The following is a 23,028-nucleotide window of genomic DNA, read 5'->3' as shown; positions in this document are numbered from 1 at the left end:
GCAAATGGCCGCTGCAGCAATTGCATTGTTTGTGCATGTCTATATTTTACTCTTTGTGTCGGTGGGGCACGTCCTCACCAGGAGCGCTTGCATCCATTGTACTGTCAGCATTGTGGGATGGCTCCTAAAAGCCACTAACCGTCAATGTAAGCAATGTAGTGTTTACACTGAGACTGTGTCGGCCTAACTACATCGATCTTGACTCTGTGCTGCTCATGGTGGTGGAGTTATTCAGTTGGCATAGCAGAGCAGTTAATTAGGTTGATGTAAGCTATCTCGCGTCGTCGACCTAACTCCCTAGTGTAGACCAGACCTACAATAAAGCAGGCAGTGTAAGTTATGCTACTTTACCATTTACACTCACATAGACTTCTTTTCTGACCAATTTACCCATCATTCACATAACTACTAGACATGTTCCAGATTCTTCCAATGGTACACCCTTTTACTCTAAGCTAAATACAGCGGTTCATCGTCTCTTGTCATAAACAGATAGCTAAGGGTTAATGTCTCTTTCACCTGAAGCACCTGACCAGAGGACCAATCAGGAAACCGGATTTTTTCAACTTTGGGTAGAGGGAATTTAGTGTCTGAGTCTTTTGTCTGTCTGCCTGCTTTCTCTGAGCTTTGGAGAAGTAGTTTCTACTTTCTAGTCTTCTGTTTCTAAGTGTAAGGACAAAGAGATCAGATAGTAAGTTATATGGTTTCTTTTTTTTGGTATTTGCATGAATATAAGTGCTGGAGTGCTTTAATTTGTATTCTTTTTGAATAAGGCTGTTTATTCAATATTCTTTTAAGCAATTGACCCTGTATTGTATCATCTTAATACAGAGAGACCATTTGTATGTATTTTTCTTTCTTTTTATATAAAGCTTTCTTTTAAGACCTGTTGGAGTTTTTCTTTACTTCAGGAAAATTGAGTCTGTACTCACCAGGGAATTGGTGGGAGGAAGAAATCGGGGAGATCTGTGTGTTGGATTTGCTAGCCTGATTTTGCATTCCCTCTGGGGGAATAGGAAAGTACTTTTTGTTTCCAGGATTGGGAACAGAGAGGGGGAATCACTCTGTTTGGATTCACAGAGCTTGTGTCTGTGTATCTCTCCAGGAGCACCTGGAGGGGGGAAGGGAAAAAGGATTATTTCCCTCTGTTTTGAGACTCAAGGGATTTGGGTCTTGGGGTCCCCAGGGAAGGTTTTTCAGGGGGACCAGAGTGCCCCAAAACACTCTAATTTTTTGGGTGGTGGCAGCAGGTACCAGGTCCAAGCTGGTAACTAAGCTTGGAGGTTTTCATGCTAACCCCCATATTTTGGACGCTAAGGTCCAAATCTGGGACTAAGGTTATGACATGAGTGGCAGCAGGTGGGATATAGACAGAATCCAGAAGCCAGTAGAAATATTATATTTTTCTCTTCTCTGCTAAGGGCTTTTTAGCAGAGAGAAACAGTTGGTTTTAAAAGGGAACCAGAGAGAATTTTTTTTTCTGCTCTCTCTGGCAGTTTGTGGCTTGCATGTTAAGCGAGAAGCCATTAAGAGACTGTTGAGGGTCTTTTGTCACACAATAGCACTCCCATTGAGAGTCATTACCAGCACTATATGAATGCAAATAAAGTGGTTTTTCAGGTTTACTTAACATTGAAAATTAGCTAAAGGCACTGTTGCTAGGCAGACTTCAGGAGGCAACAGAGAACCTGCAGTTCAGAAGATAAACACCGGAGGGCACCCCAACACAAGAAAACAGGAACCATGACTTCTAAGGCAAAAATTGAGGCCAAAGAACAAATCAAAGAAGCTGAACACAGGCGAGAGATGGAAAAACACAAACAGGAACTGGAAATAAAACAAAAAGAGATGGAGATGAAAGAAAAGGAAGAAAGCATGAAACTGGCAGCCTTCCAAAGAGAACAGGCAGCCCAAGAGGCAGCACACAAAAGAAAACTAGACATCTCTATCTTACAGATTCCATTTCATTCAGCTAGTGACTGTGATTGATTAAGTGCCTGATTCACTCTCCACACATCACTGTAGTAATCTTTGTGCAAAACACGCCTTGTGAGGTATCATTTGAAAACTAACAACTCGCTGGTCAGTAATATCATTGTGAAATGTATGTCGCAACATTATATATAAAAGTATGAGCATAAGTTGAAATCATGAATGAGGTGTGTTTACCAGGCAAGTCTGGTGAGTGGGTAAACCTGTTTCTCAAAGACAAAGGACAAGCTGATGCCTCTAATCAGGTGTCATCAAAGTTGATGGGCAATCACCTAGCAAGTGGCCATTCTTTGGCAAGGAAGCAGAGCAGGAACAAATAACATTTTAGCAAACAACAGCATGGAACCAATTTCACCACCAGACTTCTTGTCTCCCTCCACACAGTGGGAGTGAACTTTAGGTAGGGGTAACCCTCAGGAAAATGCATTTCAAAAGGTCACTGTGCTGTCAAAGGGAAGGACAAAATCATCCCAAGGTACCGCTGTATAGCCACCTCTTTGGGTACAGCTACACTATAGAGCAGAGGTGGCCAACCTGAGCCTGAGAAGGAGCCAGAATTTACCAATGTACATTGCCAAAGAGCCACAGTAATACGTCAGCTGCTCCCAGTGCCTCCCACACACCAGCAGCCCCACCAATCAGTACCTCCCCCTCCTTCCCAGCACCTCCCAATCACCTATTTCCTGACGTCCAGGAGGCTCTGAAGGAGGAGATAGGAGCGAGGGCACGGCAGGCTCAGAGGAGGAGGTGGGAAGGGGTGGTGCGGGGGCAGGGCCTGTGGCAGAGCCAGGGGTTGATCAGTGAGCACCCCCCAGCACACTGGAAAGTTGGCATCTGTAGCTCCAGCCCCAGAGTCAATGCCTATACAAGGAGCCACATATTAACTTCTGAGGAGCCTCATGTGGCTGCAGAGGTACAGGTTGGCCACCCCTGCTATAGAGTTTACAGCAGTGCAGCTGTGCCACTGAAAGCTCCCTAATGTAGTCACTCTAAGCCAACAGGAGATAGAGAGAGCTCTCCCTTTGGCTTAATTACTCCAGCCCCTGTGAGCAAGAGGCAGTAGCTATGAAGGGAGAACTTCCCCCACCAACAACATAGCACTGTCTGCACTGGTGCTTATGTCAGTGTAACTTATGTTGCTCAGAGTGGTGGTTTATTCATGCCCCTCAGCAACAGAAGTTATGCCAACATAAACTTAGAGTAGACATAGCCTCTGTCTTTCACCCAAGAAGACAAAAGAAACAGCCTTTGGATTTTGGGAGCCGATCCTGGCCTGAAGTTGGTGAGGAATATTACTGGAAACATACGGTAAGGTTTCCAACTTGAACCAAGTCTACTTGGTTAAATTTTAGTACTAGGAAGCATATAATCTGCATTGCTCTTGTAATCATTTCTGACTTTATTGCCTTATACTTCTGCTCATTCAAAATGTCTCTCTTTGTAAGTAAATAAACTTGTTTGATTCTTTAAGTAAAACTAATTCAATGATGTGAATTGTTTGGGTAACTCCATTTAATGTAGCAGACTGTCTAGGAGAGGGCTGGACAGTGCAGAACATACATTGTGGGGGGGAAATCTGGGACTGGGAGTGTGTTGGGCTCCCCTGCAAGTGGTAACCAAAGTTGGTGGAAGCCAGAGTGTTATTGATGTGTGTGTCATGGTATAAATCCCCACTCTGAACCTTAGCGTTCAAAATATGGGGTACCAGCATGAATTCCTCTAAGCTCAATTACCAGATTAGTACTTGTAGCGCTGCCACCAACCAGGAATTCCAGCGCCTAGTACACTCTGATCCCCCCAAAACCTTGCCCGGGGAACCCCAAGACCCAGACCCTCTGGATCTTAACACAAGGAAAGTAAACCCTTTCTCTCACCGTTGCCTCTCCCAGGCTTCCCCTCCCTGGGTTACCCTGGAAGATCACTGTGATTCAAACTCCTTGAATCTTAAAACAGAGAGGAAAATTCATCTCCCACCCTCCTTCTCTCTCCCCCTCCCAGACTCTCCCTGAGACAGAAAGTAATCCTAACACAGAGAGAAAATTAACCTCTCTCTCTCCCTTCCCTCCTTTCTCCCCACCAATTCCCTGGTGGATCCAGACACCGTCCCCTGGGGTCTCACCAGAATAAAAAAACAATCAGGTTCTTAAACAAGAAAAAGCTTTTAATAAAAGAAAGAAAAAACAGTAAGAATTATCTTCGTAAATTTAAAATGGAATTGGTACAGGGTCTTTCAGCTATAGACACTGGGAATACCCTCCCAGCCTAAGTATACAAGTACAAATTAAAATCCTTTCAGCAAAATACAAATTTGAACTCCTTCCAGCCAAATACACATTTGAACTCCTCCCAGCCAAATACATATTTGCAAATAAAGAAAACAAACATAAGCCTAACTCGCTTTATCTACCTAGTACTTACTATTCTGGACATATAAGAGACTGTATCAGAGAGATTGGAGAGAAACCTGGTTGCACATCTGGTCCCTCTGAGCCCCCAGAGTGAACAACCACCAAACACTAACAACGCACACAAAAACTTTCCTCCCTCAAGTTTTGAAAGTATCCTGTCCCCTGATTGGTCCTCTGGTCAGGTGACAGACAGGCTTACTAATCTTGTTAACCCTTTACAGGCAAAAGAGACATGAAGTACTTCTGTTCTATTAACTCTTAACTATCCGTTTATGACAGTGTGGCTGGCAGGCTGCAGCTACACACAGACACTCAGGGTGTGACCTGCACGCTGTTTGTGAGCGGCCCCGATGGGAGCTACAGCAGCAAAGCATTGTGAGGCTGACGGAGACCCTCACTGGTCTCCTTTGCATTCCAGAATGTCATACTAACTGCATATTTGTTTCCTCTACTTTTAGGCATCGATCTTCATTGTCCCCTTTCACAACCAAGCCACTGATGTTTGGGACTGCATTATATAAAGAATGGGCATATTTAGATATGGAGTGACTGTGATATATGTGTATTCATGGATGGGGAAACTGCTTGTGTGTATCTGTAACAGACAGGAGGGCAATAACTTTGCATCGTGTGTGCATGTTGGCGTGGGCCACAGGAGGGTAGTTTATAGTGCTTAGTCTTCAAAGACTGATACTTGAACATGATTTTGACAGTTTTAGGCTTGGCAAGCCTGTCAATTCACCAGTCTAATAATGATGATTGACTTTTCAAATGACCACCTATTGGAGCACAGTAAAATCCTGTCAAATATTCCAGCAAAAATGCCCTGGGGGAGATGGCAGCCTACCTTCTAGATTGCATTATGATACCATTTTCGGGGGCAGGGGGCAGAATTTCATTTCATTGTGTTGCACATTTTTTTGCATTAAAGTAACTCCGTTAAGTAACTTACTTTTTGTAATTAAGCATAAGGCTCTATCCAAGGCTAAGCCTACTGGAGATCATAAAGTCTTGCTTTTTTGTTTTGTTTTCACTGTTTCAATGACTTGTACTTTAAAATATTTATCTGTTTTTGACATTGTTTGATCAATAGTTGACTGATCAATTGACCAATTATTTTTGGACCAGTTAAATGCCCAAGCCTAGCCTGCCTCCCTGCAGAAATGCAGATACTAGACAATTAATTACTGGAGCTAGGTGAAATTTTTCAAATAGTTTATTTGTTAAAAAATGCGGTTTTGTTTAATTGGAAGCTATTCATGGACTTGACACAAATTCATCAAAAATTTTTTTTTTTGGCAAAAAACGTGTTTTAGGACTTAGGCACCATTCAAAAAATGGGCAGAGAAGGAGGTGGTACCTGCTTTATATCATTTAGCCCAGGCTTGGTCTACACTTTACAGTTAGGTTGACATGCAGCCACTTACATCAATCTAATTATGTTAATGTATATACTACAGCCTTGCTCCTGCCCATGTAATTGCATTAATCCATTGACATTATAACTCCACCTCCATGAGAGGTGCAGGGCTTATGTCAGTGTAGTTAGGGTGACGCAGTGTCTTACATTGTCTGTTGGCTGTCATTCTTGTCATGCTGTCACTGCGGTGGGTGGGGAACTCCAACTAGAGCCCGGTTGCCCCCTCGGATTCTTTGCTCCCAGCCAAGCTGTGCCTACCCCATTCCCCGCTCGGAGCCCAGCTGCCCCTCGGGTCTCCATTCCCAGCTCCCAGCCCAGCTGCTGCCCAGGCTCCCCAATCCAATCTGGGCTGTGCCTGCCCAGCTTGCTGCTCTCCACTAGGCTGCTGACCACAAGTTCCTGGCTCACCACTCCCCATGGGGAGCCCTGAAACTGCCTGGAGGCTCTCAACTTCTCAATCCCCACCGCCTTCAATCTGGCTGCCCCCCTGGATCTCAGGTCCCTGCTCCCCTCCGCCAGGAGCCTGGGTGCATCCACATCTCACAGTACCCCCTGCGGCTCCCCGCCGCCAGCTCCCCACTCCCTACCGCAGCTAGTCTACCGGTGGAAAGCTGCATGTGGAACTGAGAGCCCAGGCTCCCAGCGCCCCCAACACTGCTCCTCTTAAAATCAGTGGAAGTGCTCCTGGTGAGGAAGCACACCACCGCCAGAAGGAGGGTAGTGTGGATATGAACTACCACAGTAACTACTGCAGTGGTTGTTAAGTTGACCTTACATAGGGCAACTTATGTTTCTAGTGTAGACATGCCTTAAGTGGTTAGGGCACTCACCTGGGATATGCGAGACAGGTTCAATTTCCCATTCTGCCCAATGTGGAGAAGGGATTTGAATAGATGTTCCCTTCATACCCCAGAAGCAGGGCTGGATTAATGCATAAACTAAGATACAGCTTAGGACCTCACAATATGAGGGGTCTCTAAAAAAGAAAACACTGACTCCATTTCAAATTTTATCAGAATCAATTGATAAATAAAAGAGATATGGCAAAAAGAAGATTCTCTCCAAATACAGTCATTTTTGTTCAAATATGACAAAAATATACACAGCTACACAAATACCCTTACCTTACCCTTATCCTTCACTAATTGTTCATAATTGACAGGCGGGAGGCCAGGGCTGAGAAAAAATGATAATTGCACTTGTAAAATTAGTAATTCTACAACTAAGTCTGCTATCAGTCTCCTAAAGCAGTCTTTTGGTGGCCAGGTACTACTGGTGAAATTCCAACCGTGACTTAATAACTTAAATAAATAAATAATCTCATTGCCGATAAATTTGGGAAAAATGTGAGGTCAGAGACAGCAGTGTCGTGAAGCAATCCTACTTGTATTGGACTTGTCCCAGGAGTGACATTATGTATAGCATTCCCCCTTGGCTAGTAATAGCCAATCTTTTGTTTACAATCTAGCACGCTCAGTCGTATAGTGCCTTCGCTCCTGTTTGTCATTTTCTTAACTGTTAGTGAGTTCTTTCTTCTTTTGATCTGTACATACGTACAATTGTGTATGTTATGGATTTATGGACTTGGGTTGAATGGATCTTGAAGAGGATAAATTTGTGTTGGCTGCCCTCCATCAATTTTGAGAACCTTCACAGTAAATATCAGAGAGTGCTGATGAAAGGATAAATACAGGGTTCTGAGAGAAGTGAAGGAAGATATATATATATTCTGAGTACTGAGTGAGTAAGTTATTTCAAACTATGTGCATATATGATTTATAGGCTATTAAATATTCATTATAACTTGCTTGAATATAGGCTAGTTTTTCCCCACTTTCTCAATGCCTGTCTAGAGATTACTAGTCTTTTTTCTGGTAAATTCTTCTTCTCTTTCGCATGTATAGCTTGTTGTCACTCTGTGTGTCCGAGATGTTTACTCGAGATTAATTAGTGGTCCTGGGGGAGACAGAGGGTAGAGAAGTGAATGCGAAGAGTGATGTCTGCCTAGAAAAATGACTGGGATTTTCTGCTCAGCAGGTTTGCGGCACGGAAGATAATATTTTATTATAAGTAGTATGTTATGTAAAAATTCTTATATAGACTTATAAATCATGTATCATATCCATAATAAATTTTATTTTTATAGTATGGCAAAAGAAAAATCCCAACAATTCATTGTTTTGTAGCAAAAATTAAATTGGAATAAACATTTGTAAATATATATTTATACATAGTCTGGATAAATTTTGTATTTCCCTTATAAAATTAATCAAATGATTTTTCATTCATTATTATGAAAAGAAGGATAATTTTCCTTATTCATGGTGTGAAAAAAAATTATATATCCTCTCTTGTTTTCCTGTGAGAACATAGACAGACTAGCACTAACTTTCTCACAATATCCTGGTAAAATAATACAGGTTTTCGGCATAGATAGATAGATAAAAATATTATTGTTTGTTGTATAGATATCTAAATTTTAATATTTATAATATAAAACTAATTTTTTTTCCATTTTGGGGGGCAGGGTTTTTTTTGTTTTTGTTTTTTTTAAGTCTAATGGCAACAAACTGCTCAGGAGAAAGGTCATTTTCTCAACTGAAATGTATCAAGAGTGAACTGCGGGCAACAATGCTGCAAGAAAAGCCATCTGCCCCAAGCATTCCATAGCTTATAATTTAAGGACATCATCAATGACTTTGCTCTCCAAAAATTTTGAAAGAAAATGTTTTACATTTCAGTGTAAAAATTAAAGTAATGTGCAAACAGACATACTGCAGGCAGTACTGCTTCCATTAAGTAAGCTGGCCTGTGTAACTGTAACTGCTTTTGTGTTGCTGTAGATAAAAGTTTTCATATCTACTAGACGAAATCAGACGAAAATATGTTAATTTGAAACTATTTTATAATGCAAACAAGCATATTGCAAGATGTGTTTTAGTTATTCTAATTTTACAACTTCTCCTTTGTATATATGCAAATAAAAAGCTTTCGTGTTTATATATTTAACGTCCTTTCTGCAAAAATAATAAATTCATTTTTTGATGCTTTGGGGCCTCTTATACTGTAGATAGTTTAGGCCACAGAATGTCACAATCCGGCCCTGCCCAGAAGAGTACATCAATCCCAGAGCTCTGGGACATTCTGGGTTGAGTCTCTCTCAGTCTCTCTAGCTGAAGTTGTTCCACTTTGTATAAATAATTAAATAGTCACTGGAGCAGGGACTTGGGCTTGGACCTCCTGCATCCTAAATGAGTGCCCTGACCACCAGGCTCCAGAGTCATTCTCACACTCATGCTTTCTGGCCCACTGACTATGAATAATCATGCGTAGTGGCACTTTACAGTCACATAAGAAGACAGCAGTGGTATTACCATCAGTCATTTAATTAATATAGCCCTTAAAAAAATGCCTGAAAACAAACTATTTTGTATCAAACAACATGTTTTTTTGAACTAAAACAGATTTATTTGATTCTTAAGTGTTACAATTTTCCAATTCAGTTTGACCTGAACCTCCATTTATTTATTTTCAGAACTGCCAGTTAACCAAAAAAAACCACAAAAAAATAAAACATTTATTTGCCCAGATCTGCTGATTGCTATTATTTATTCATATTGTGGTAGCACCTACAGACGAAAATTATAGGCCAGAATGTCACTGTATTTCCAACAATCCACACAACAAAAAAGGAGTCCCCGTCACAAGGAGCTTATAATTTTGACATTATTTTCTTTACCTAATGAGTCATAGAGTTTAAGGCCTGAATGGACTACCAAATCATCTAGTCTGACCTCCTGTATCTCACAGGCCATCAGCACTACCCAGCATCCGCACAGTACATGCAACAACCGACACTAGCCCAAAGGAGACTGGACTGCTGAGTGACACAGAGAGTGGGAAGAACCTAGTACACCAGCGCCTGAGGCTTTGCAATGGAAAATGATTGAGAAATATCCAGACAATCCTGGCAAGTGACCTGCACCTACACACTGCAGAGCAAGGGGGAAAAAACAAAACAAAACAAAACCCTAAGGTCACTGCCAAGCTGACCTGGTGAGAAATTCATTCTCAGCTTCACAATAGTGATCAGTTTGAGCCTGAGTTTGTGAGCAAGACCCAGCCAGCCCAGCATCTGAGAGAGAGAATGCTTGGTGACACCTCAGAGCCCTTGCCCACTCCACTCAATGTCTCATCTCCAGCGATGGCCATACCTGACGCTTCAGAAAAAGGAGATTTAAAAAAAAAAAAAAAGAATAAATTGATGGGAAGTGGGACTCCGTTTCTGACCCCTGCAAGTAGCTGGGGGAACAGAATTAAGCCCCAAGGCTGCTAAGCTTGCCCTCTACCGTCATAAGCAATCCCGTCATACAACTGTAAAACTGACGAACTCCGGTCATCAGCAGGTAGGTTCAAACCTAAAACCTCTGAAGCTTAGTGCATGATCTTCTACTGCATGAAGTAAAAGCCACCTCGCTCTTAACCAAGGCTTCAGCAGACTTATTAATCTCTAGCTGAGCTGGGTGCTACTAGAGAGGGACAGAACCTCACACCAAGCAGGCATGGGTTACACATTCACACTCATACATTTGTCCAGCTCTGTCCTAACACTAAGTGTGTTGTTTGCCTCCACAACTCCTATCTGGAGCCTGTTCCAGAGCCTCATCCTTCTCATGGTTAGAAACCTTCTAATTTCTGGACTGAATTTGTTAAATGCTCAGTTTATACCCATTCTTGTACACTCTCTGGTATTTACACTCCTTATAAATTTATTAGGGTGACCAGTAATCCCGATTTTATAGGGACAGTCCAGATATTTGGGGCTTTTTCTTAGATAGGCTCCTATTACCCTCCCACACCCATCCCGATTTCTCACACTTGCTATCTGGTTACCCTAGTATTTATAGACAGCAATCATATCCCCTCTCAGACTTCACTTTGCTTGACTAAACAAGCCAAGTTCTTCTAGTCTCCTCTCATAAAATGTACCCTCCATTCTCTTGATCATCCTAACAGTTCTTCTCTGCACCTGTTCCAGTTTGAATTCCTCTTTTTTGAATATGGGTGACCAGAACTGTACACTGTACTCCAAATGACTGTGGTTTTATCAGTGCCTGGTACAATAGCATTAATACTTCTCTAGCTCTACTGGAAATGCCTCGCTTGATACATCCTAGATCGCATATGCCTTTTTCACAGCCACATCATATTGGTGGTTTATAGTCAAGCAGTGATCAACCCACACACCAAGGTCTCTCTCTTCTGTCACTTCCAGCTGAGGTGCTACCAGATTACAGAAGAAATTCTTATTATTAGACCCTAAGTACATGATCTTAGTGATCTAATTGCCAGGTCAAGACCATTCTTCCTGCACAAAAAGAGTAAACTACCTACCAGGTATCAATTTAGTGCAAGAAGAATGACACACATATCCTCCTTTAGAGCTGAGGCTGCCATGTCTGCAACTGGGTGTCAAGTGCTAAGACCTTTCCTAAGAATGTATAGTTGCTTTTGCTGACTCACTCTGATGTCAGGTGCTAGGAACATGGTGTTATTTCTGCTGACTCACCAGACCAGATCCAGTTAATGCCACCTCAGGCTTATAAAAAGGATTTGAGTATTTCTTTGAAATAGAGGAAAATAGGGGTAGGAACAGAAAGACTGCGCTGGGAGAAAACTTAGGGAAAAAAGCCAAGCTCAGGAGGAAGCTTAGGCTGTGGGGAAGGAGGGTGAGGGTAAGTTTTGTTGTTGTTAAAGTTAACATTCAAGTTAAGTCCCAGGTGGAAGTTGAGCTTTGGACACTATTCAGTGACTGTGTCTGTGTTGTGGCAGGAAAAGATTCTGATCATTCACGGGCCTCCAGTGGGCAAGTAAAGATCTAACTGGGTCTGTCATGGTATAATTCCCCACTCCGAACCTTAGCGTCCAAAAGATGGGGTACCAGCATGAATTCCTCTAAGCTCAATTACCAGATTAGTACTTGTAGCGCTGCCACCAACCAGGAATTCCAGTGCCTGGTACACTCTGGTCCCCCCAAAACCTTGCCCGGGGAACCCCAAGACCCAGACTCTCTGGATCTTAACACAAGGAAAGTAAACCCTTTCCCTCACCATTGCCTCTCCCAGGCTTCCCCTCCCTGGGTTACCCTGGAAGATTACTGTGATTCAAACTCCTTGAATCTTAAAACAGAGAGGAAAATTCACCTTCCCCCCTCCTTCTCTTTCCCCCTCCCAGACTCTCCCTGAGACAGAAAGTAATCCTAACACAGAGAGAAAATTAACCTCTCTCTCCCCCCTTCCCTCCTTTCTCCCCACCAATTCCCTGGTGGATCCAGACACCGTCCCCTGGGTCTCACAACAGAATAAAAAAACAATCAGGTTCTTAACAAGAAAAGCTTTTAATTAAAGAAAGAAAAAACAGTAAAAATTATCTTTGTAAATTTAAGATGGAATATATTACAGGATCTTTCAGCTATAGACACTGGGAATACCCTCCCAGTCTAAGTATACAAGTACAAATTAAAATCCTTTCAGCAAAATACAAATTTGAACTCCTCCCAGCCAAATACACATTTGCAAATAAAGAAAACAAACATAAGCCTAACTTGCCTTATCTACTTATTACTTAATATTCTGGACATATAAGATACTGTATCAGAGAGATTGGAGAGAAACCTGGTTGCACATCTGGTCAATCTCAGAACCCAGAGAGAACAACCACCAAACACTAACAGCACACAAAAAAACTTCCCTTCCTCAAGATTTGAAAGTATCCTGTCCCCTGATTGGTCCTCTGGTCACATGACAGCCAGGCTCACTGAACTTGTTAAGCCTTTACAGGCAAAAGAGACATGAAGTACTCCTGTTCTATTAACCCTGAACTATCTGTTTATGACAGGGTCAAACACGTAACTGGATGAATTGTGAACAGTAATTTCATTATTAGCAAGAAATTTGGGGCAGGGCCTGTTGATTTCACATTGTTGTCCTTATTTGCAGCTTGGCATGCTTCTGGTACTTTTGCAAGTGCATGTATCTGCAGTTCCATATTGAGCATGCAGACACACCATGAGAAGTAAGGTTTACAGCTGGGTTTTGCGGCTGCCTTGTTTTGCTTGAGCTGGCATGGCATGCTGTGAACGCTGTGGAATGCTCTGCCAACCGGGCTGTCCCTGGACAGGTGCAGGGCCCGGGACAAATCAGCCCCTGCTGGCTTTGGTTTGGGACCCTGCTCTTTCTATAAGTCTATAATATATAACCAAATATTGTTGTATATAAAGTAAATAAGGTTTTTAAAAACGTTTAAGAAGCTTCCTTTAAAATTAAATTAAAATGCAGAGTCCCCCCCGGACTGATGGCCAGGACCGGGGCAGTGTGAGTTCCACTGAAAATCAGCTCGCATGCCGCCTCCGGCACATGTGCCATAGGTTGCCTACTCCTTCATTAGGTATTATTGATGTGTCTCTGGTCTCTAGCAGGAATAGAAGGTCCATTCTTTTGTCCCTTTCAGCACAACAGCAGGATGCTGAAAAGAGGACAGGGCTGGTGATTCTGTACCAATCTACTGGCTGGTGCTAAATCCACACTCCCATGTACAGCAAGCAGAACTGGGGATATTTTGCCTGTCTGTTTGAAGCACAATTTCCCCCTATTTCTCTCCTGGGGAAGTGCAGCTCTGTAGTGTCCCCTGCTTAAGGCTTGGGGTTAAATGCCAACATCTTGTTCATTCTGAGCACATAACTTCTACTAACATCCATGGGAGATCTGGGTATGCCCAGCCAGTGAAAATGGCAACATGATCATGAATTCAGGGAATTGTTCCTCAGGGTCAACACCCTGCTGATCAACAGGAGCAACTGGCACTAGATATCACACAAAGTTTCTATAGGTGTGAAGATAAAAATCCATGGAGCTGAATATGAAGTAAGTGTGCACACATGCATACACACAACAGCAAACTACATATTATTACAAAGATAGTCACTTTAACTTTCGTGTCGTTGTCTGAACATCCCTGAACTCAAACTTTACTGAATTTCTATCCTTCATAATCTTTTATTATTTTAAAGAGATTTTACCCATAGAATTGAAGCCAACCTTAATTTTTGCCAAATAGTATCAGATAGTTTAATTTACTGTCATTGTGTCACTTGTCCAAAGATGCTTATGCAATTTGAGTGACCTCTGAGTGAGACTGAAAGCACACCAAAAATAGAAGAGCAGGTAAGAAGAAAACTATCATAATTCCCAGTTCCTTTTATCCTCTGACCAAGCTTAACAACTCCCTAACTGAATAACAGACCGTACACTTATTCTGATCCTTATAGATGGCAACAGTTACTGAGAAAGAAGAAATATTCTGGGATTTGAAGACTAGATAAACCAATACTGGCTAAAACAAATAAACTGAAAAATTACCAATTATGACAACTGCTCCCGCTTCTGCGATTCAGCTAACATCAAAGGAAAACAAAAGTTGCCGAGTAGAATCACTAACTTAAATCAGGAGCAGCTCCACTGATTACAGGAGAGTTACACTATATTTAAATGACAGCAGGATGACAAGTTCAGAGGTTTGGTCTCCAAAGTCAACATCCTGCAGTTCAACACCTGCAGTGAAAGCTCTGAATCTTCTCTGTAAATGCCAGGACAGGAAAGAACAAAAAACATGCCGTTGTTTTCATTATACCAGGGCAAAATCTGGAGTCACTGGTGTCAACAGCAGCAAAATCTTTGCCAGCATTCCCAGCACTTAACACCTACCAGCCAGCTTCTGTCTTAACACTGCCGTGCTTTCTTCCACACTGGACCTTATGCATAGGGAAAATTCCCAATAAAATCCCAACAGCTACTACCTTATCCTCCTTCAAATGTCTCCTTAGAACTCATCTCTTCCATGATGTCTACAAATCCCAGCCTGCTGATAATGGCTAGACAGGTGACAAGCTCTTTCCCTTCTTTTCTTTTTTTTCTACTCCCTACCTCTATCCCCTCTTTAAAAAAAAAACAAAAACAATACTATCATTATCAAAACTTTGCCAATTCTTCTCCAGACTCATTTTTGCTTGTATGTTAGTCTCCATCCCCTATCCTTCCTTTGTTTGGCCTTGTCTAGACTGGTGGGGGGGGAAGGTGCTTTTCTCACATGAGTTACCTCAATTTAGCTAGTTTAACTCAATTGAAAACTCTACTCACTACCAGCGTAGACACAGTTAACACTGTTAGCTCAATCTTAGCAAGTTGAGCCATAGTCTAGCCTCATCACTAGGCTTCAATGCAATCAGTTTAGGATGTGCTGAAGTACAATTACTTTGTCTCAACTAAAGTTTAGAAAGTCTAAACTGAGCTAAGTATCTTCATCTAACAGGATACTTTAAAATCCTTCTCTAGACTAGGCCTTTTGAACAGATTTTCAAAGGTCTTTAGACACAAAATGCCTTTTAAAATCTGAGAGACGAGATGAGTGAGGTAATATCTTTTACTGAACCAACTTCTGTTGATGAAAGAGCTAATCAATCTGTTCCACCTGGTATTTAGCTGTGACACTCAGATTACTTTTCCCAGACCTGAAGAAGAGCTCTGTGTAAGCTTGAAAGCTTGTCTCTCTCAGAAACAGAAGTTGGTCCAATAAAAGATATTATCTCACACACCTTGTCTCTCTAGTAGTCTAAAACCAATGTGGCTGCAACACAAGTTTGAAAATCTGATCATTTTTGTCTTTGACTGACAACACTTCAATGCAGAGATTTTTCTCTTTTCTGTATTTGCACAGAACCCAGCACAGTGAGGTCCTACTGAGACCTTTTAGAACGGACACAATGTAAATAATTCCTAGTAATAATTATAATAATTAATAAACAAACTGCATGATAGTAGTTCTGGGGCCTGACAAAGCCTCTTGAATAAACAGCTTGACCAGAGATAAAAGCATTGACCACAAATGAAAGAAGATTGTTCCTGCTTAATATAGCCTTTAATACTTATGTATGCGATTTTTCAAAGATGCTTCAGAGAATTTGGTACCCCCTTCCCATCAAAATTCAAGGAAAATCCCCCTTTAAGTCTAATAATGAATATTAAATGGTATTAAAATAATTAATAGAATGAACTAAAAAAACCAGATCTCCTACTTACACTGGTTTGACACTTTCGTAACTCCACTGGCCTCAGTGAAGTTACTCCTGATTTATACTGGTGTAAGAGGAGAATCAGGCCCATAATGTTTTTCTCTGCATAATACTGCTAGTTCATAGAAGTGGGACAGTTCTTACCTTTTTAGTGGGCATTTTTATTTTAAGAAATTCTGCTTCTCGACTAAGCACATTCCAAGGTGCGTGTATCCGCACAAAGCTCAGTCCATGGCTTTTATTCTGAAACAGAAAAAAAAAGCAAAAATTATATCTTTCAGTAAGGAAAGTACAGCTGCAAGATTTCAAAGTGTCAAAAACCTCTTGTACATCACACAAAGCAGAAGCAGCTGACTACAATATGAAATACTATTACTGTACAGCTGCTATCACATTACTGGAGGAGTATAAATGACAGCATAACACATTGTCTCACCAGAAGTACCTTTTATTTTCTTTACACAACAGCAGTGCACCATTTCCTAACTTATGGTATTACTAATCATACAAGTGGTGTATTTACAGTAAGTGTCAACTAACATTTATGACTGTAGGACAGCTCTGTAGTCATGAAGCTATAGTGAAAGTTAGGAAGAACCCTAAGAAAGAGTCATAACTTTTAGAAATAGTACCAGAACACAACTCCTGGCTTAACTCTTCTCCCACTGAAGTCAGTGATAAAACTCCCTCCAATGGGAGCAGAGATCAGCAAGTGCTGAACTATTTTGAAAATCCTACCCTTAGCGTTTGATAAGCACTCAAGCGGCAGGTAGCTGGTTGCAACCTTTCTCCACTTCCTCTTCCTTCCTACAGATGATGTAGTTGCAAGAGGAAATAAGTGTAAACTCTTACCCATTAGACATCACCTATTGGATAAACTGTAATCGGAATAATTTCTACTCATAAACTACATCTTATAACAATGAAGGTTCAACATAAATGTGAGAGCTGGTCAGAAAATAAGTTTTTCTTCCTGTGAGACTAGGTGGATGAGGTAATATCTTTTATGGGATCAACATCTGTTGTAAGAAACCAGCTTTCAAGCAACAGAGAGTTCTTCTTCAGTTCTGGGAAAGATACTCAGAGTGTCACAGTTAAATACAAGGTGGAACAGATTGTTTGTCTAGCATAAGTAGTTGAGATATATTCTAAGTGACTATTTAAGGTGAAATGTTCCTTTAATACCTCTGCAGTTATAGGACAAAATTGGGGCAGAAGAGGGGTTAGTGGGTTACAAATTGTTGTAATAAGCCATAAATCCAGTGTCTTTACTAAGACCATGATATTTAATGTCTAGCAAAGTTACAGATTTAAGCTCCCAGGTTTGTCTTTTGAATGTGTTGTGCAGGTTTACTTTGAGGACAGGGACTGAGAGGTCAGATATGGAGTGATTGTCTTGTGAAAAGTTTTCGCCCATGGCTGATATGGAGTTCTTGTCTTTCATTATTTTTCTGTAAGAGTTCATTTGAAAGTGTAGAGATTGTCTGGTTTTACCCACGTAATTGTTATTAGGCATTTAGTGCACTGGATGAGTTACACCACATGTTGTGATAGGTGTGTGTAGGACACCTAGATCTTGAAAGTGTGTGGTTGATATGTTTTGTGTGGAAATTTTGACTTTTTGTTGAAAAACCAAAGGTTTTCAGTCAAAAAACAAATCCTTTTTAGTTTTTGGTTTTTTTTTTTTGTTTTGGCGGGGGAGGTTCAATGAAAATTCAAAAATGTCTGTGAAAAGCAGAGAGTTTTCACAAAAAAGTTCACTGGGTCAAAAACTCAATTTTCCCTTGAAAAACAATTTCAACATCAATGTTTTAGCTAGCTTTATTAAATATTTCTTCATAGAATCATTGAGTCATAGAATATCAGGGTTGGAAGGGACTGAAGGAGGTCATCTAGTCCAGCCCCCTGCTCAAAGCAGGACCAATCCTCAATCATGCCAGCCAGGGCTTCGTCAAGCCTGACCTTAAAAACCTCTAAGGAAGGAGATTCCACCACCTCCCTAGATAACCCATTCCAGTGCTTCACCACACTCCTAGTGAAAACGTTTTTCCTAATATCCAACCTAAACCTCCCCCAGTGCAACTTGAGTCCATTACTCCTTGTTCTGTCATCTGGTACCACCGAGAACAGTCTAGATCAGAGGTGGGAAAACTACAGCTGCGGGACTGTCCTGCCTGGCCCCCGAGCTCATGGCCCAAGAGGCTTGCCCTTGGCCCCTCCCCTGCTGTCCCCCCTCCCCCGCTCTCCTCCCTCCCCCGCCACCTCAGCTTACCCCACCGCCGGCACAATGCTTTGGGCAGTGGGGCTGTGAGCTCCTGGGGCAACACAGCTGCAAAGCCGGGGCCTGACCCAGTGCTCTGTGCTGCATTGGGGTGGCAACGGCATGGCCTGGATCCAGCCGGGTGGCGCGGCTGTACTGCGCCAGCCACCGGTGCACCAGGCAGCATGGTAAGGGAGGCGGGGGGGTTGGATAGAGGGCAGGGGCATTTGGGGTGGTGGTCAGGGGGCAGGGGTTTGGATAGGGGTTGGAGTGGATGGGAGAGGAACAGGGGGTTGAATGGGGGCAGCAGTCCCGAGGGGGCAGTCAGAAAGGAGAGGGGGTTGGATGGGCAGCAGGGGGAAGTCAAGGCCAAGAGTTCCGGGGGCAGTCAAGGGACAGGGAGAAGAGGTGATTGGATGGGGCAGAGGTCACAGGGGGGGCTGTCAGGAATGAGAGAAGGGGCTGGATGGAGCAGTCAGGAGACAGGGAGCAGGGGGTGGTGGATGGGGCAGGGGTCTCAGAGGGGCCGTCAGAGAACAAGGAGGGTTGGATGGGGCAGTAGTCATGAGCTGGGGGCAGATAGGAGGTGGGGGCTGGGCCACAAACCCTTCCCCTAACCAGCCCGCCATACAATTTATGAAACCCAATTCAGAGCTCAGGCCAAAAAGTTTGCCCACCCTAGTCTAGATCCATTCTCTTTGGAACCCCCTTTCAGGTAGCTGAAAGCAGCTATCAAATCTCTCCACATCCTTCTCTTCTGCAGACTAAACAATCCCAGTTTCCTCAGCCTCTCCTCATAAGTCATGTGCTCCCTAATAATTTCTGTTGCCCTCTGCTGGACTTTTTCCAATTTTTCCACATCCTTCTTGTAGTGTGGGGCCCAAAACTGGACACAATACTCCAGATTAGGCCTCACCAATGTCGAATAGAGGGGAATGATCAAGTCCCTCAATCTGCTGGCAATGCCCCTACCGATACAGCCCAAAATGCCATTAGTCTTCTTGGCAACCAGGGCACACTGTTGACTCATATCTAGCTTCTTGTCCAGTGTAACCACTAGATCCTTTTCTGCAGAACTGCTGCCTAGCCATTCGGTCCCTAGTCTGTAGCAATGCATGGGATTGGATTCCTTCATCCTAAATGCAGGACTCTGCACTTGTCCTTGTTGATCCTCATCAGACTTCTTTTGGCCCAATCCTCTAATTTTTCTAGGTCCCTCTGTATGCTATCCCTACCCTCCAGCATATCTACCACTCCTCCCAATTTAGTGTCATCTGCAAACTTGCTGAGAGTGCAGTCCACGCCATCCTCCTGATCATTAATGAAGATATTGAACAAAACCGGCCCGAGGACTGATCCTTGGTGCACTCTGCTTGATATTGGCTGTCAACTAGACATGGAGTCATTGATCACTACCTGGTGAGCCCAATGATCTAGCAAGCTTTCTATCCACCTTAGAGTCCATTCATCCAGCCCATACTTCTTTAACTTGCCGGCAAGAATACTGTGGGTGACTGTATCAAAAAATTGCGAAAGTCAAGGAATAACATGTTCACTGCTTTCCCCTCATCCACAGAGCCAGTTATCTCATCATAAAAGGCAATTAGGTTAGTCAGGTATGACTTGCCCTTGGTGAATCCATTTTGATGTTCCTGATCACTTTCCTCCCCTCTAAGTGCTTCAGATTTGATTCCCTGAGGACCTGCTCCATGATTTTTCCAGGGACTGAGGTGAGGCTGACTGGCCTGTAGTTCTCCAGATACTCCTTCCCTTTTTCAAAGATGGGCACTACATTAGCCTTTTTCCAGTCATCCGGGACCTACCCTGATTGCCATGAGTTTTTAAAGATAATAGCCAGTGGCTCTGCAATCTTATCAGCCAACTCCTTTAGCACCCTCGGATGCAGTGCATCCGGCCCATGGACTTGTGCTCATCTAGCTTTTCTAAACAGTCCTGAATCACTTCTTTCTCCACAGAGAGCTGGTCACCTCCTCTCCTTATTGTGCTGCCCAGTGCAGTAGTCTGGGAGCTGACCTTGTTCATGAAGACAGAGGCAAAAAAAGCATTGAGTACATTAGCTTTTTCCACATCCTCTGTCACGAGGTTGCCTCCCCGATTTTGTAAGAGGTCCACACTTTCCCTGACCTTCTTCTTGTTGCTAACATACCTGAAGAAACTCTTCTTATTACCCTTCACATCCTTTGTTCCTGCAACTCCAAGGATGATTTGGCCTTACTGATTTCACTCCTGTATGCCTGAGCAATATTTTTATACTCCTTCCTGGTCATTTGTCCAATCTTCCACTTCTTGTAAGCTTTTTTTTGTGCGTTTAAGATCAGAAAGGATTTCACCGTTAAGCCAAGCTGGTCACCTGCCATATTTACTATTCTTTCGACACATCGGGATGGTTTGTTCCTGCAACCTCAATAAGAATTCTTTAAAATACGGCCAGCTCTCCTGGACTCCTTTCTCCTCATGTTATTCTCCCAGGGAATCCTGCCCATCAGTTCCCTGAGGAAGTTGAAGTCTGCTTTTCTGAAGTCCAGGGTCCATATTCTGCTGCTCTCTTTTCTTCATTTTGTCAGGATCCTGAACTTGACCATCTCATGGTCACTGCCTTCCAGGTTCTCATCCACTTTTGTTTCCCATACTAATTCTTCCCTGTTTGTGAGCAGCAGGTCAAGAAGAGCTCTGCCCCTAGTTGGTTCCTCCAGTACTTGTACCAGGAAATCGTCCCCTACACTTTCCAAAAACTTCCTGGTTTGTCTGTGCACCACTCTATTGCTCTCTCAGCAGATATCAGGGTGATTAAAGTCTCTGATGATAACCAGGGCCCGTGATCTAGTAACTTCTCAGTCTGAAAGTCTTTTAGAGCACATTTACACTTGCTTTTAATTCAAAATTATTCTCCCCCTTTGGCCAGGATGCATTCACTTATTTTAACTTGGTAATTGTATTGTTTAGTATTACATTGTTTAATATCCTAGTCAATTTAAGATACAATTGATACAAATTAAAGTATCTAAAATAAATTCGAATCCCATCCTATTGGTTTCAGAAGTTTGAAGAGCAACTGTATTACCATCTTTTGTATACTTTATGAATGTTAAGGCGCTCTTGTAGACCACATCAAATGTCTGTTGAACATTAGACAATATTTCCAAATAAACACAAAGGGAAGCCCCAAAGGCTTTCCATTCTTTATGCCAATATTTTGCTCTCAGGGCCCTCAGCTGTGAGGCAAACCATGAAGATCCAAACACTGGTTTCAGTTTACATTTCTGCAATGGAACAACATTATCCAAAACACTAGAGTGAATTGTAGAATGCCTGGTTTTAGTAACATTTCTCACCAGTCCACAGGGGAAGTCAGCTTTAAGAGTAGGAAGCAAAATTTTGCTGGGCATGAGCAGATGTTCTGGATAATAATTTGCTGAAAAATTAACAACAGATGAGAGTTTAAATGTCAATCAGTAACGATCCAGAGGCCTTCTCTTAGCCTCTTGGCTAAAACAAAGCAAGGCATCAGTTTAATATCTCCTATGTCCTCTATCTGGGGGACTATATCCTGCATTGGCAAGAAGGAGAACTGTATGATCTAATAGGTCTTTTCCAACTCAGGCTCCTATGACTGCATAGATTGGAGAGAAAACCAGTCACAGATAGACCAAGAGGAAAGACCAGATGAAGGATATGACCTTTTTGTATTAGAGCAGAAATATGTTGGAAAGTCGTACACTGCATGAAGTGATATCAGATGCTAAGGAATCACAGCTAACATATAGAAAATGCCCCACAATAGGAAACTGAGATCATTTTAATAAAGACTTAATACAAATTCAATAAAGAGGAGAAAACAGCAACAGGTGATTCTTGTTGGATGGTAAACAAAACTTACAGCATAAAAGAGTGCTGCATATTTGGTCTGGGATTATAAGAATCATGTTTCCCACATCTTCCTACATTTCCCCAACCCAAGAGGAGGAGTCCCAAGGAATTTACAATTAGCACATTCTCACCAGTACTCTTGTATAATAGGAAGAGGAATGTATCAGACCATGAAATTGATCTCTCATGAGCACTCTCTCAGGGGACAAATCACCTAGCCTTCCAGTGAACTGCTAAAACAAAATGCTATCCTAGCTAAACTTCTTTCAATGAGGCTTACATCTGCACTATTTTTCAAGCCTTTCCATTTAGTCATTCTTCCCTCCTCCCTTTTGCTGCTATTATTATTTTTGAGTTAGATACACATTGGAGAAGTTCGGTTTAACTGAATCATTCCTGAGCAGGTTCTTCTGCTGCAGACATTATCACAAATTAGAATGTGCTTTCCTAATTTCCAGTGTGGGTTTAGAACTGACTACTGGAACCCTTAATTCCACTGTACTTTAGAGTATGATGTGATTAATCTTTTAAGATGTTTACGGTACATTTGTTTCTGAGTACAAGTTTATATTTGCTACTACGAGGTACTCTGTTTTCTGCTTTTAATACTCTCAATTACCATTGTTTATTGAAAATACTTGACTCTCATCTGGATCTTACCACCTCTGCTCTGTGCTGGCGAGGATTATTTTTGTCCAACAATTCATACACTAACAGAGAAGCTCTTAGGCAAGTCCTTTTTGCTTACAGCTGATGTCCCACGGGATTTGAGTTCTTGGCACTGCATTCTTCTCTGTCTATATCTTTGCGCTGTCTGATTTTATTACTCCAATGACTTTAAATATTGTTGTGCAGATGACAAACAGATTTGTTGCTTCGCTGATCTTTTTTTGTCAAATGTATATTCCATACCACAAAATTCTTTGATTAGGTT

At 42.2% G+C, this 23,028-nt stretch overlaps 1 protein-coding gene across 1 annotated transcript in view; it reads right to left on the bottom strand.

Moving 5' to 3' along the window:
• The window catches only part of ANO2 (anoctamin 2), a 307,459-nt gene that overhangs the window by 231,837 nt on the left and 52,594 nt on the right, over positions 1 to 23,028 (bottom strand). Inside the window, exon 3 of the mRNA XM_050965225.1 lies at positions 16,091 to 16,189. Coding sequence (XP_050821182.1) covers positions 16,091 to 16,189 — 99 coding nt within the window. The remainder of the gene's footprint in view (positions 1 to 16,090; positions 16,190 to 23,028) is intronic.

Source organism: Gopherus flavomarginatus, chromosome 1 (genome assembly GCF_025201925.1).
Source record: "Gopherus flavomarginatus isolate rGopFla2 chromosome 1, rGopFla2.mat.asm, whole genome shotgun sequence".
Classification (NCBI taxonomy): Eukaryota; Metazoa; Chordata; order Testudines; family Testudinidae; genus Gopherus; species Gopherus flavomarginatus.
Note: the sequence above shows the minus strand (reverse complement) of the source record. Positions and strands in the feature narration are given on the sequence as shown.